At 38.1% G+C, this 14,057-nt stretch overlaps 1 protein-coding gene across 1 annotated transcript in view; it reads right to left on the minus strand.

Moving 5' to 3' along the window:
• Positions 1-4,615: 4,615 nt before the first annotated feature.
• LOC124605141 (serine/threonine-protein kinase SMG1) overlaps positions 4,616-14,057 on the minus strand; it is a 352,264-nt gene continuing 342,822 nt past the window's right edge. The window contains exons 52-54 of the mRNA XM_047136625.1: positions 13,274-13,444; positions 12,325-12,431; positions 4,616-6,912 (exon numbers count right to left, since the gene is read on the minus strand). Of these exons, the coding sequence (XP_046992581.1) occupies positions 6,835-6,912; positions 12,325-12,431; positions 13,274-13,444 (356 nt within the window). The 3' untranslated portion in view covers positions 4,616-6,834. The remainder of the gene's footprint in view (positions 6,913-12,324; positions 12,432-13,273; positions 13,445-14,057) is intronic.

The raw sequence follows: 14,057 nt of genomic DNA on the forward strand, positions 1-14,057 counted from the left end.
CCATTCTCCCCTCCTTATGAACAGGTAACCTGTCAGTGATGCATTCATTGGAGTCTATGATGCCACATACAATGGAGTGCGCCGCTAGTGTTATTAGCTGCTCTCGACTTACTTCACAGAACAGTTTTTATTCTCTTCATGGAAGAGGAGGATAGCTCCACCTTGGACACTGTCATCTGACTGGTAACAATCACTTTCATTTTCAGTTTCACTAAAAGGTTCTCGCAAATTATTTTTGAATAGGGATTGCAGAAATGGAACATCACCTGTGAGAGTTCTAAACTCTGTTTGTTCCATCTGAAGCTCCATTCTCAGTTTATTGCACGCAAGGAATTTCACAAGACCTCTGCAGCAACACTGTGTACGAATCAAACTTTTCAGAATTACATACATTTGCACCAATGAGGTGCCCTGTGAAAAAGTGTTTGGAACTTTTTTCCCCCCCTTCTCTGTCTCTCCGCAGTATACAGCAGGTATCTGTATGTTAGAATCATACTGATGATGACCACCTTGGATATCCTGTACAGCTCTTTTGAAAGGTTCTACACTTTGTTGTACAGTCAGTGGGGTCAACTGCTAGTTTTTGTAATTGACTGTACAATATGTCAAAAAGTGGCGTAATACAGTTGAATACTGATATGCTGGGTGCCCTAATTTCAGGTGAAGCCCTCTTGTTTGAGTAATTATATTTTTCTGAGATGAAACCTCCATTTGCTCTCAGGAGTCTACAACTTGCACAGGTCTCGATTTAAAACTTCATCTCACATTGGAAACAGAAAAAAAAGAGACTTCCTTGCTCACTATGCCTGTCAGCACTGATGTTCATTAAAAAGGACAATGGACAAAATAGAAATCTCACTAAGGCCAACAAAATACAATTCTAAACATCCATATTCTGATTTGCTGTCTGGGCTAACATCAGATTCAACTTATGGGCGTAACAGTGACAAAATAGTCATGTTTAAAATGACTGAGAAGAGACTGTAAACTTTAACAACCACAGCTGCACCATCACAGCGCTGAGAATTAAGTGTATATATATTAGTTATCCAGAGTATCCAGCAAACTTTAAACGATTCTGCTAATGTTTTTGCGTCATGTTAATGAGGAGTAATGAAAGTACGAAACCTTTTTACAGATTTACTTTCATACAAAATGAATCTGATAACCACAACAAATTGTAAAATTGTTGAAATATCAGTTGTCACAGATAACTGACACAAAATCAGCTGCAGCAATTCCCTTTCTTATTCGTTAACAATAAACCGCTAAGCATACAAGAAAGTTAATCATTTTGAATAGGTGCCTTTGAAAACAGTAGCCTTCAAAAGTTGAACGCTAAGTGCAGCTTCAAGTTCAGCAGTGAAATTTATAAGACAGCAGTGGAAGATTCGTGTGTTTGATGGGTCACTGCATTCACAACATTCATGAAGTGAGAGCTCAAAGGCGCCAAAATATTCAACATAATATACAGTTTTAGAGAATACTTAATGATTTTTGTGAATCTGATGATTGTGACTCAATTGACTGCCTAAGCACTGCCCAGTTCTTGTCAAATATTGTGTTTCCCTAAAATATTGTGATATCGCTGTGCAGTCATACTTAATTTAGACCACCCATGTTTGTTTATGTTCTATGATAAATGACCGAGATCGCAAATGCCAAATGCCTCTTCATCCTCCATGAATCCAGTTCCTTCCTTACTCCGTTAACAGTCCTCAACACCTCACTGCAGCTCGTTATTGTGCCTCCACTTGAAGAATTTCAGCACTTACTCACCAATACCTCCAACCAATTGCCCAAAATCTAGCTTCCCACATCAAAGATACCAGCCATTTTCTTCAGACTCTTCAGACTCTCCACCATCCCCAACCCTTTACCTCTTGATCCCTACTCACCATGGTTGATGCCACTTGCCTATAAGCCACCACCACTCGTGCACATGATCTTGCCTCATTCCTCATACACCTTACTAACTTTCTTCTAAGATACATCTACTTCTCCTTTATAGGGAAAGCACACTAGCAGATCCTCAGCACAGTCATGGACACCCACATGGCAGTCTCCTATACCAACCTGTCTATGGGTCACCTAGAGGAAACCTTCCTAACCTCTGAAACCCCTCATCTGGTTCAGGTTCACTGAGAAAATCATCATCTGGCCTCATGCCAGGACATTCTATCCTCATTCCTTCACAACCTCATCCCCTTCTCTCCCATTCACTTCATCTGGTCCTCCTCAACCCAGCATGTCACCTTCCTGGATGTTGACCGCCCCCTCTCTGATGGCTCCATCCATACCTCTGTCCAAATTAAACTCACCAAACCATCAACAGTATCTGCATTTCGATAGCTGTCGTCCAAAACACACACACACACACACACACACACACACACACACACAAGAAACCTCCCATACAGCCTGGCCACCCAGGGGCGATGTATCTGCAGTGATAAGAACTGCCCTTCCCAGTATGCTGAAGGTCTCACAAAAAGTCCTCACAGACGAGCACTACCCCCCATTCCTAATTTGCGAGCGATTTCCTGTGTCATATAGGAGTGGTCCCCCAATCACTGAATACCACCCCGAACTGGTACAACTGAACCATATCCCTGGTCATGGCTTTGGTTATATATCATCATGCTCAAAAAATGAGGGACATCCTACCCAAGATTGTTCCCACACCTCAGAAAGTGGTGTTCTGTCACCCAGCCAACCTCACCAACATCTTAGCCCATCCCTATGCCACTCCCAATTCCAACACCTTGTCACAGGGATCATATCCCTGTGGAAGACCCAAGTGCAAAATCTGGCAAATCCACTCACCCAGCACTTCCTATTGCAGTTCTGTCACACGCTTATCCTACATCATCAGAGGCTGGGCCACCTGTGAAATTAATCATGTCATATACTAGCTCTGCTGCAAGTATTGCACAGTATTTTATATTGGTGTGATTACCAGCCAGCTGTCCACTGTGATGAATGGCCACTGCCAAACTGTGGCCAACAGCAAAGTGGATCACCCTGTAGCACAAAATGCAGCTGAACATAACATGGTTTAATTCAATGGCTGCTTTACAACTCTAACCATTTGGATCCTCTCCTCTGCCACCAGCTTTTCTGGACTGAGGAAATGGGAGCTATCTTTATGACACATTCTTTACTCCTAAAATTATCCCTGCCGCAACCTACAATAACCTACTGTCGTCACATCCTGCACACAAAGCTACTGTCTTTTTCCACTCATTGTGGTCGCCCCTCCCCCCAGCCTCCTGAAGTTGCGCCTGGCAGCCTTGCTTGTCACCTTATAGTCTCTGCATGCTCTGCCAGATAATGTTCTTTTCTCCCCCCACCTGTACTCTGCTATACCTCCCCCTTCCCTTCCCCCACTCTAGATTGCTGCTTTTGTTCAATGCAACAGTTGCAGTCTGGCCAGAGTGCCCGGAGACAGCAGTCACGTACATGAGGTGTGCCTGCTTGTGTGAATGGGTGTGCTTTCCTTTCTTTTGTGAAGAAAGCTTTCATCAAAAGCTTAGTGTGTAATTGTCTTTTCATTGTACCTGCCTGCAGCTCAACATGTCATCTTTACGATGAGTAGCAATCCATCCTTTTTATAATTGTTGACATATCAAATTAACCAATACAAGAGTGTGTGTTTGTGTGTAATTACACTTTAACTAGCATTTTCTTTAAATACATAGCCAGGAACATCACAAATTCAACCAATTTGCTAAAAAGAGAAATTTTCTCCTATATTTCAGTTGATGATTTAATTCTAGTTGGCCACTCTTCGCAGCCCCGGGAAGCAAGAAGTTTGTTTTATTTTGTAGCTTGTTATATACTATCATTTCTTTACGCACTCTAGCCTTCTCTGTCAAGATTTTGTTACTTTATTGTGTGTTTTCTGATTATTTTACTATATTATGTATTTTCTGAGAAGCTTCAAATAACACAGTGGATGCTAATGACTATGGTATCTTATATATCTAGTCTAAACAACAACAAATTCAACATTGTCACAAATTTTCTTAGCAGAAGGAAGGAAGGGTAAGGTTTATGTTATGTTGACAATATGGTCATTAGAAATGGCAAACAAACAGCATTCTTTTCAAAGGAATAGCCACAACTTAGGCTGTAAATGATAATACAAACCCACTTTCTGAGCAGAATTTTGAAGAAAATTAGATTTAAAATCCACAAAAAAATACAAGCAATTAACAGATCACTAGCATTTATGTATTGCAAATATTTTTTTGCAATGTAACAGTTTATTACAGTTCACGGACTGTCTTAAAGTACAAGAGTCACATGAGTTACTAAGCCTTGCAAAGTAAAATTTTACTGAAAGCAAGAAGCGCTAATTAATTTTATTCTAAGGGTTCTAAAAATATGACTTTAAAGTTTTAAGGATTAAGAGATAATGTTTATGCTCATCAAGTGTACAAAGTCTCGCCTCATGGCACACACATGAATGTATGCTGTCAGAATTCTTGTGGTGGCTATACCAAGGAAATACAATTTCTCCTTAAATTTTGAAGTGTTCACAATAATTTTCCACTTCCGAACTTGGAATGGGAAAATGGGCTTAAATAAGAGTTAAATAAATACACAAATACATTTTTGAGATGATTATTTTATTAGAGTGGAGAATAAGAATTAACAGTATATATTCAAGCATCATTACCAATATTATTCTGTACATCATACAACCTGATGGACCAACACTGCTGGCATACCATACCCATTTCACTGGAAGTTTGTTTACCTCCCACAACATATACACACATAACTAACCAATTTAATCTGCTTGCAATACTTCTTGGCAAAAAGATAAACAAAAAGATAAATTGCAGTACAACTAGGAAAATGAAAGTTTTATTTGTGGATGGGAAAAGATAAAGAACAAGGGAAATATGAATCTTGTATAATTGAAGCTTTTAAGTGGCACTTGCCCTTAATTTTGAATTCATTCCTGGTGAGACCAAAATATTGGAACCTAACATTGCTGAATGGAAATAGGGAAAATTATAATGTTTTAGCACAAAATATTTTAAAACAGGTTGTGACAAGCATTTCATATGTGTAAATTTGTTGAGCTTACAGATATGCCCAACAGAAATCTGAATGTATACTTCTACAGAGCAACACATGAATGAATTTTCATCGTTCTTTATGTGTTATTTCAGATTTTGATCTTACTATACTGATAGCATGTAACAATTTATATATAAACCAATTTTTAAAAGTGTTATGATTTTTAATAATCCATACAACCTGAAGTTCTTCAAAGGTTTACTGCTTGAAGAGATGAAATGTTTAATTATTCTGTACAAAAAAAACCAATAACAACATAGTTACGCAACTTTGAGTCAGTGACTGCTGGTGTAATTTTGTTCAAAAACATTAGTAATGATCCACTATACAATAAAGTTCACAGTACACAATTAACGAGTAAGAAAAAAAATCATATTTAGTTGCAGAACTAACTTCATTAAAATATATCATTTTGTTCGACTTAAAATTGTGAAGAACGTTCAATGGTAATCAGCAACATATAAAAGTGAAAAATAAAATTGATTACCACTGTCAGAATAAACTATTTTCTGAATAGATGTTACACTTTCACAGTCAAATAATAAACTTAACACTGGATGTACAAAGAAATACACAAGTCATGGTTGGTTACCTTTTATTTGTCTGATATACTTGCAAAAGACAATTTTCTCCCATGCTAAGACTTGTGTTTTGTACCACAAAGAATGCAACATGCAAGCATGTGGTACATATTGAGCAGCTCTCAATTACAACAACTGATACACGTCTGGTCCGCCACCAAAAACTTCTTATTAATTTTCCTAATGTTCTCATAAAACATCCACAATGTTTCCTATTATATGTTAAAACAAAACTGAATCATAACTTGAGAAAGTAATGCTGCTTATTACTCAAGTTATTAATTACTCATAAGTCTGCGACGAAATACGAAACTGAAAAACAGGTGTGCCAGGTTCGTGCAGTTGTTGCTGCTGAAGTGTGTGTACTGCTGCTTATAATGTATGAAACTTCAAATTTTTTAGGCTTCACTGCCAGAAGTTTCTCATGAAGCCCCTCCCTCCTATCCTACTGAGTTTTCGAACCCAGCCTCTTACATATAATGCGTGTTGTTACTTATCTTACTCAAAACCCACATTACAATTTAAGCTGTTTTACTGTGACATGGAAAACAAGTAACTATTAGAGACATGTTCCCATGAATCACTATTAATAAAAAGGAAGCAATGTGATGTAAATACTAAAACAAATTGATTTATATGACAGGAGATATGATTTTGAACTATTCAAGTAACAATTCTGTTTTCACAATCCTAAAGCATATAAAACCGTAATCCCGAATACTCTGTAAGAGAGAAATAAAATACCTTCTTTATGAACAATGAGAAACATTACAAAATAAGTTTAAGATTTTAATTCTTTTTTCCGAAAGGATCAATAATGATTATGTTGAAAGCTACTTCATGTAATACATCGGAAAATTTCATTAAAACACATTACATTACCTCCCTTGAATTGCGAGCGTTCACGCAAGCCAGAGTACTGATAAAATGACAGCCATGTCACAATTTACTGTGAAATGAGTAAGTTACAGCAGCTGATAAGGAGGGAGGGAGAAAGTAACTGTTGCTTTTATTTTTAAAGTTGAGACCGTAGTCTTATGGAAAGCAACTTTGCCTTCGAGTGCCCCCCCCTCCACGGTATCTTCCCGCCAGCTGGGGGGCGACGTGCGGAAGATTACATCTTCCAGTGGACTGAACCTGCCCATTCCCTTGTATTTCTTCAAACCCAAGGTGTCCAGCCCTCGTATAGCAGAGCCAAGTTCTTAAGGCACATTGCTTCTCGAATTACATAATCAACCTGAAACAAGGTGATATTTTGTAAACACAAAAGTTAAATAACAGTTTAATTACAGAAGCTACAATAAAATCATTAGTGTCAGAAAGGAACAAAAGCCTAAATCAGTAAACTCAGGTGGTAAACAACATAGGTTTTCCCAAGCTAAGCCAATTTCTAAACTAAAAAATAGATTATTTTGACCTTTATTATGAAAAGGATAGAGTGCTATTCACCATATTGCAGAGATGTTGAGTCACAGACAGGCACACAACAAAAAGACTGTCAAACAGTTAAGCTTTGGTCAGAAAGCCTTTTCTCACTCACTCACACAGTGTTCATAAGATTGTCATTACTCCTTCCTGTATTTTTCCATTTTTTGATAATTTTTTTTTTTGTTTCATAAAAGAAAACCTTAGATTTCTGTGTTATTCAAATTCAAAAATTTCCTTGAAGAATTTTTTGCCACATGTGAGAGCAAGTTTTATTTTCCTTGCTTTCATGCCCATAAATGAACTATTTCGACTTATAAGTGATTATATGTAGTTCAGATGGAACTGAAATCGATATAAATACGAAATTGATAGTTTTTTCCCATTGTTCAAGAAATAATGTTCAATCATAATGCTTTGTAACACTATTACTACATATAAATTTAGGATGCTTTATTATGAACTTCATTTACACAGAAATATGTGATCTACATTATTTTATCATTCAGGCATCTGTATTCTGGATCACATGTAACTATTTCAAAATACTGTGTGATTCTTAGTAATAACTAATCATTTGTGAATATGAAATGAATTTGCTTCTTGTTATAATACCAAATGAAGTGAAGATAAATTGCCCTACAGTAGAAGAAGGTACATTTACACCAATAACAGAACCACTTTTTTGTATTTTTTTATGCTATGTACACTTTAGCATATTCTAGAACCAAAATCGTGGAGTAAGCACTCAGAGACCAGAATAGGCAAACAAAGCCACAAAAGATACCTTTGTAAAAGTAACATATTAGGTGCTCCTAATTCTGCTGTAGTGCCTTTTAATTCTGACAGACAAAATTAATGTCATTATAGAAATAGAGCAGAAAGACTTTTGACTCCGATTTTGTGTGTATACGGGTGTGGCTAAACCATCAGCTAGATGATACCAAAACAGTGAAAATGAAACAATAGTTTTAGAACCATCTGTAAGGTATATACTCTTGTCCTTGAAAATGTTATCATTACAGCTGTCCATCAGCATTCTGTGCAATGCTATCTCATTTTAAGTATATGAGAAACTTCACAAAAACACTTTGAACTGGTGTCACATGAATGTAATTTCAATAGATGTTGACAACAATTGAGTTTCAAACTAGAGTGTAGTTTGAAACTAGATACTCTTCATACTATGATCATTGTTAACTTGGAACAGGACACTGTGAGATTGTTACCTTGCACTGAAACAAATGACCTGGATTCGAAGTCTGATCTACAAAAATAAATGTTCAAATGTGGATGCTTCGCTTACACGAATCCACAATAGACTGTTTCCGAAGCAGAATTTCAAAGCCACTAATAGCAAAAATGACTGAACATTTATTTCTGTCAACAAAACAGTTCAACTATTTCCAGATTCTCTCAGAATTTCATGAGTCCTTCAGAATCCTTGGCATTTAGCTCACTTTTCCAAATTGATTTTCCCAGGTTATTTCCGATTTTCCAGACAAGTCGCCACCCACTTGCAAATCACAGTAATTTAAGTAGTAATTTGATAGTAGTAAGCAGAACATTGCACAACTTGCATAGTAATTTAGTGTGTGACTTTGTTTAAATTACAAGCAAAGAAACTAACCAGTTGATTGTATACAAGTATGTCTACTGATGTGATGACCTGCAGTGGGGATATAAAAATGAAGCTGAAATAGTAAGCACATGAGACTATTTTATGACCACCAGCAAGTGAATGGCTGTGGTTGTAATGATTAAGCAGAGATATTTCTGTATATGCATTGTATAGGGGCATGTGAACCAAACACATTGAAAAAACACCACTGGATTTGATTTAGACCAGATGTTTACAGTATGGCATATGTCAAAATGATAATTTCCCAATCTGTAATCAGAGCTGTTCACATAAAAAATGTACACTGTTTCACTATGATGTACAGAAATATATTTAAGGACACCACACTGGCTGCCAGCTACAACAGAAACTGAAAATAGTGGCCTTAGCACATTTAACCCCCACCACCCCCCTGAAGATATTGACAGGTTTCAGATAGATTATATAATGGTAAGACAGATTTAGGAACCAGGTTCTAAATTTTAAGACATTTCCAGGGGCAGATGTGGACTCTGACCACAATCTATTGGTTATGAACTGTAGATTAAAACTGAAGAAATTGCAAAAAGGTGGGAATTTAAGGAGATGGGACCTGGATAAACTGAAAGAACCAGAGGTTGTACACAGTTTCAGGGAGAGCATAAGGGAACAATTGACAGGAATGGGAGAAAGAAATACAGTAGAAGAAGAATGGGTAGCTTTGAGGGATGAAGTAGTAAAGGCAGCAGAGGATCAAGTAGATAAAAAGACGAGGGCTAATAGAAATCCTTGGGTAACAGAAGAAACATTGAATTTAATTGATGAAAGGAGAAAATATAAAAATGCAGTAAATGAAGCAGGCAAAAAGGAATACAAACGTCTCAAAAATGAGATCAACAGGAAGTGCAAAATGGCTAAGCAGGGATGGCTAGAGGACAAATCTAAGGATGTTGAGGCTGATCTCACCAGGGGTAAGATAGATACTGCCTACAGGAAAATTAAAGAGACCTTTGGAGAGAAGAGAACCACTTGTATGAATATCAAGAGCTCAGATGGAAACCCAGTTCTAAGCAAAAAAGAGAGAGTAGAAAGGTGGAAGGAGTATATAGAGGGTCTATACAAGGGCGATGTACTTGAGGACAATATTATGGAAATGGAAGAGGATGTAGATGAAGATGAAATGGGAGATATGATACTGCGTGAAGAGTTTGACAGAGCACTGAAAGACCCAAGTCGAAACAAGGCACCCATAGTAGACAACATTCCATTAGAACTACTGACAGCCTTGGGAGAGCCAGTCCTGACAAAACTCTACCATCTGGTGAGCAAGATGTATGAGACAGGCAAAATACCCTCAGACTTCAAGAAGAATATAATAATTCCAATCCCAAAGAAAGCAGGTGTTGACAGATGTGAAAATTACCGAACTATCAGTTTAATAAGTCACAGCTGCAAAATACTAACATGAATTCTTTACAGACGAATGGAAAAACTAGTAGAAGCCAACCTCGGGGAAGATCAGTTTGGATTCCATAGAAATATTGGAACACGTGAGGCAATACTGACCCTACGACTTATCTTAGAAGCTAGATTAAGGAAAGGCAAACCTATGTTTCTAGCATTTGTAGGCTTAGAGAAAGCTTTTGACAATGTTGACTGGAATACTCTCTTTGAAATTCTGAAGGTGGCAAGGGTAAAATACAGGGAGCGAAAAGCTATTTACAATTTGTACAGAAACCAGATGGCAGTTATAAGAGTCGAGAGACATCAAAGGGAAGCAGCGGTTGGGAAGGGAGTGAGATAGGGTGTTATTCAATCTCTATATTGAGCAAGCAGTGAAGGAAGCAAAAGAAAAATTCGGAGTAGGTATTAAAATCCATGGAGAAGAAATAAAAACTTTGAGGTTCGCCGATGACATTGTAATTCTGTCAGAGACAGCAAAGGACTTGGAAGAGCAGTTGAACGGAATGGGCAGTCTCTTGAAAGGAGGGTATAAGATGAACATCAACAAAAGAAAAACGAGGATAATGGAATGTAGTCGAATTAAGTCGGGTGATGCTGAGGGAATTAGATTAGGAAATGGGACACTTAAAGTAGTAAACGAGTTTTGCTATTTGGGGAGCAAAATAACTGATGATGGTTGAAGTAGAGAGGATATAAAATGTAGACTGGCAGTGGCAAGGAAAGCATTTCTGAAGAAGAGAAATTTGTTAACATCAAGTATAGATTTAAGTGTCAGGAAGTCGTTTCTGAAAGTATTTGTATGGAGTGTAGCCATCTATGGAAGTGAAACATGGATGACAAATAGTTTGGACAAGAAGGAAATAGAAGCTTTCGAAATGTGGTGCTACAGAAGAATGCTGAAGATTAGATGGGTGGATCACATAACTAATGAGGAAGTACTGAATAGGATTGGGGAGAAGAGAAGTTTGTGGCACAACTTGACTAGAAGAAGGGATCGGTTGGTAGGACATGTTCTGAGGCATCAAGGGATCACCAACTTTGTACTGGAGGGCAGCGTAGAGGGTAAAAATCGTAGAGGGAGACCAAGAGATGAATAGACCAAAAAGATACAGAAGGATGTAGGTTGCAGTAGGTACTGGGAGATGAAGAAGCTTGCACAGGATAGAGTAGCATGGAGAGCTGCATCAAACCAGTCTCAGGACTGAAGACCACAACAACATCAACAACAACAACAACAACAGCAACAGCACATTTACATAGAAATCTGACTAACAGATGCAGAAAAATGGGGGAAAAGTTCAAATATGACGTATGATTAACAACAAAGCTATCACAAGTAAAGAACTAACACAACTGGACAATGTCTGAGTTTGAAGAACAGCAGAAATTTTGCCAAAAGCATTCACGTGAAGTGAATCTGGGAAACAAACCAGAATCCAGTGTCTTAGCCATTCAATATCACATTCAGCTGCAAAAGTAGAATAGCTTACAAATAATGCTATGATAATAATATGATTAGGATTACAACACAAGCAAAAGTGTACTAGCAAGCCCTATACTGTGGTGCATAGGCATAGCTAAAAGAAAACTAAACCACAATAAGTTTTTGAGCTTTTCCTCATTCTGTGGCATTAGAATAAATCTTTAAATCATTCTGTGTAGTACTGGACACTTATGAGTGGTCACTTGACAGGTGATACACATATGCATGTGCTTGTGTTTTAACTGTACCATCTGTCATTCATCAGTGAGTGAGTTGTGGGCCGACTTCAATTTTTTGTTTGCTAATCAATATTGAATGTGTAAGAACGGTTCATGAGTTGTGCCCGCATATTCAGCAAGTGAGAACATTACCTGAAAAAGGCAAGGTTCCAAATCAAAGAGTTCTGGCCCAGTATACAGTTTTGATCCATCGGAAAGTTTCAGAACATTGCACACCCTGCTGTACACGAAGGAATTGTTCAGGAAAATAGTACTGATTGTTTCAGTATTTATCACTGGAAACTTCTTTATATTTTGAGTGTGTGCATAACCAAATATGGACTATAGAGCAATGGAAACAAACATGGGGGGGGGGGGGCGGGGGGGGGGGCGGGGGGGGGGAGATAGGAGGAAGGGTGAAATGTTCCACTTCAATTTAAGTCAGTCATTTCTCCTTACCTGTTCTTGAACAGAGGCTCTCTTGTTAGGGTCAGGATCTCTACCTTCCAGTTTCATACGTACTCTACGCCAGACTCCCAATGCATATGCATTTCTTTCTTGGACAGCTGCAAAAGAAGCATAATGTATTATAACTCTTTATTCTGTTGCTTACTTAGTGGAGGACTTAGTTAAGCATAAATCACAGCTAAGAAACTGATTTTTCCTTACAGTTTAATGAGGTGACTTGCTACTGCTATCAGGAATATCAAGGTCTGTGTGTTTGCCCTTTATTTTCTACTGGTTTTAGTCACAGTAACAATCTTCATAGAACGAAATGAAGCTGTACATTTTTATTGAACGCATAGATTGCTACTCACCACTGTAGTGGAGATGATGAGTCGCATAAAGGCACAACAGAAAGACTGCTAAATATTTACGTGTGAGTGTGTTTTTTGTCTAATCCAGAAAAAGGCCTTATGACTGAAAGCTTACATGTTTAGCAGTCTCTTTGTGTATGTGCCTGCCTGCAACTCAAGATTTCCACCACACAGTGATCAGCGATCTATACTTCTCATAATCCTGTCATTATTCCATCCTGAGTTTTCCACTGACTGAAGCTGTAGGTTAGACAGATACATAATTCAACTTTCAACTGAATAAATTGAATACCATCTGCGTTAAATTGTTTATAGTACCATGAATAACAGGTCGTGATTTTCATATCAGCAGGAAACTGACTTCACTATGTATAAACAGAATCACCATTAATGTAGTAACAAGAGGACTGAACCCTGCCAATACAATGCAAGCTTTCTCTTTGGTGAAATCATTAAAAAATAAATAATAAATTTGTACAGATGATGGCAAACAGTCTTTCTTATTTGAAATTGCAACCACCAGCTGTATCCTTTCAATAACTTCGGTGATCTAATGTGATACTAGGATCTATATAGGCAGTTCCACTCACCTTTGCCTGTGTTTGGATCACGCCTGTGATTAGTTGGAGCTTGTGGTATGCCTCTCTGGGGAGAAAAGCACAAGCTCTCTTGCCTCATCAGTGGAGGCCTCCGAGGCTTTGCTTCCTGGCCACCAGGCTTCAGTTGTTTTGAAAACTCAACTAACTGCCCATACACTTTTCCTGTAAACAAATCAACAATTTAACAGGTCAGGAACACACAAACAGAATCAGAACTCTTATCATCGGAAATTTTACAGTGTCTTAGGGGATCAGTACCACAGTACACAATATATCACATACCAGAAAACTTGAAAGAGAGAGACACATTAATCATTGAAGAAGAAAGTTATTGGATGAAAAAAAGATCAATTTGTAGGCTTGTACAGCTGCATAAGTGAAGCACGTCCAATGATTTGCTTTATAGCATCACAAAGTTGGTGACACCTGTACTCATACTCCGACAGCTTACACAGTCACAGTTAATGTCAGTGCGTTCTGCCACTGGACGGTGAACCCTGCTCTGGACCACAGACTGGCAGTGGCCATTCATTTGGGTGGACGTAAAACACTGTGCAGAAATTGCAGCAGAACTGGTAAATGAGAGGATGGCAGCTTTCACAGGTAGGCCTGCCTCTGTTTAGGATAGGATAAGCTCATGACAGGAAGGGGTGGGACATGCTAGGACGGGGTGGGGGTGTGGAAGGTGGATGTAATGGTCAGCTGTTGAACCTGAGTCTTCCCTTCCTCTGGGGCATGAACCATGTGGTAAGGGTTTGGGAATACGTTTGGTGTA

Source organism: Schistocerca americana, chromosome 3 (assembly GCF_021461395.2).
Source record: "Schistocerca americana isolate TAMUIC-IGC-003095 chromosome 3, iqSchAmer2.1, whole genome shotgun sequence".
Classification (NCBI taxonomy): domain Eukaryota; kingdom Metazoa; phylum Arthropoda; class Insecta; order Orthoptera; family Acrididae; genus Schistocerca; species Schistocerca americana.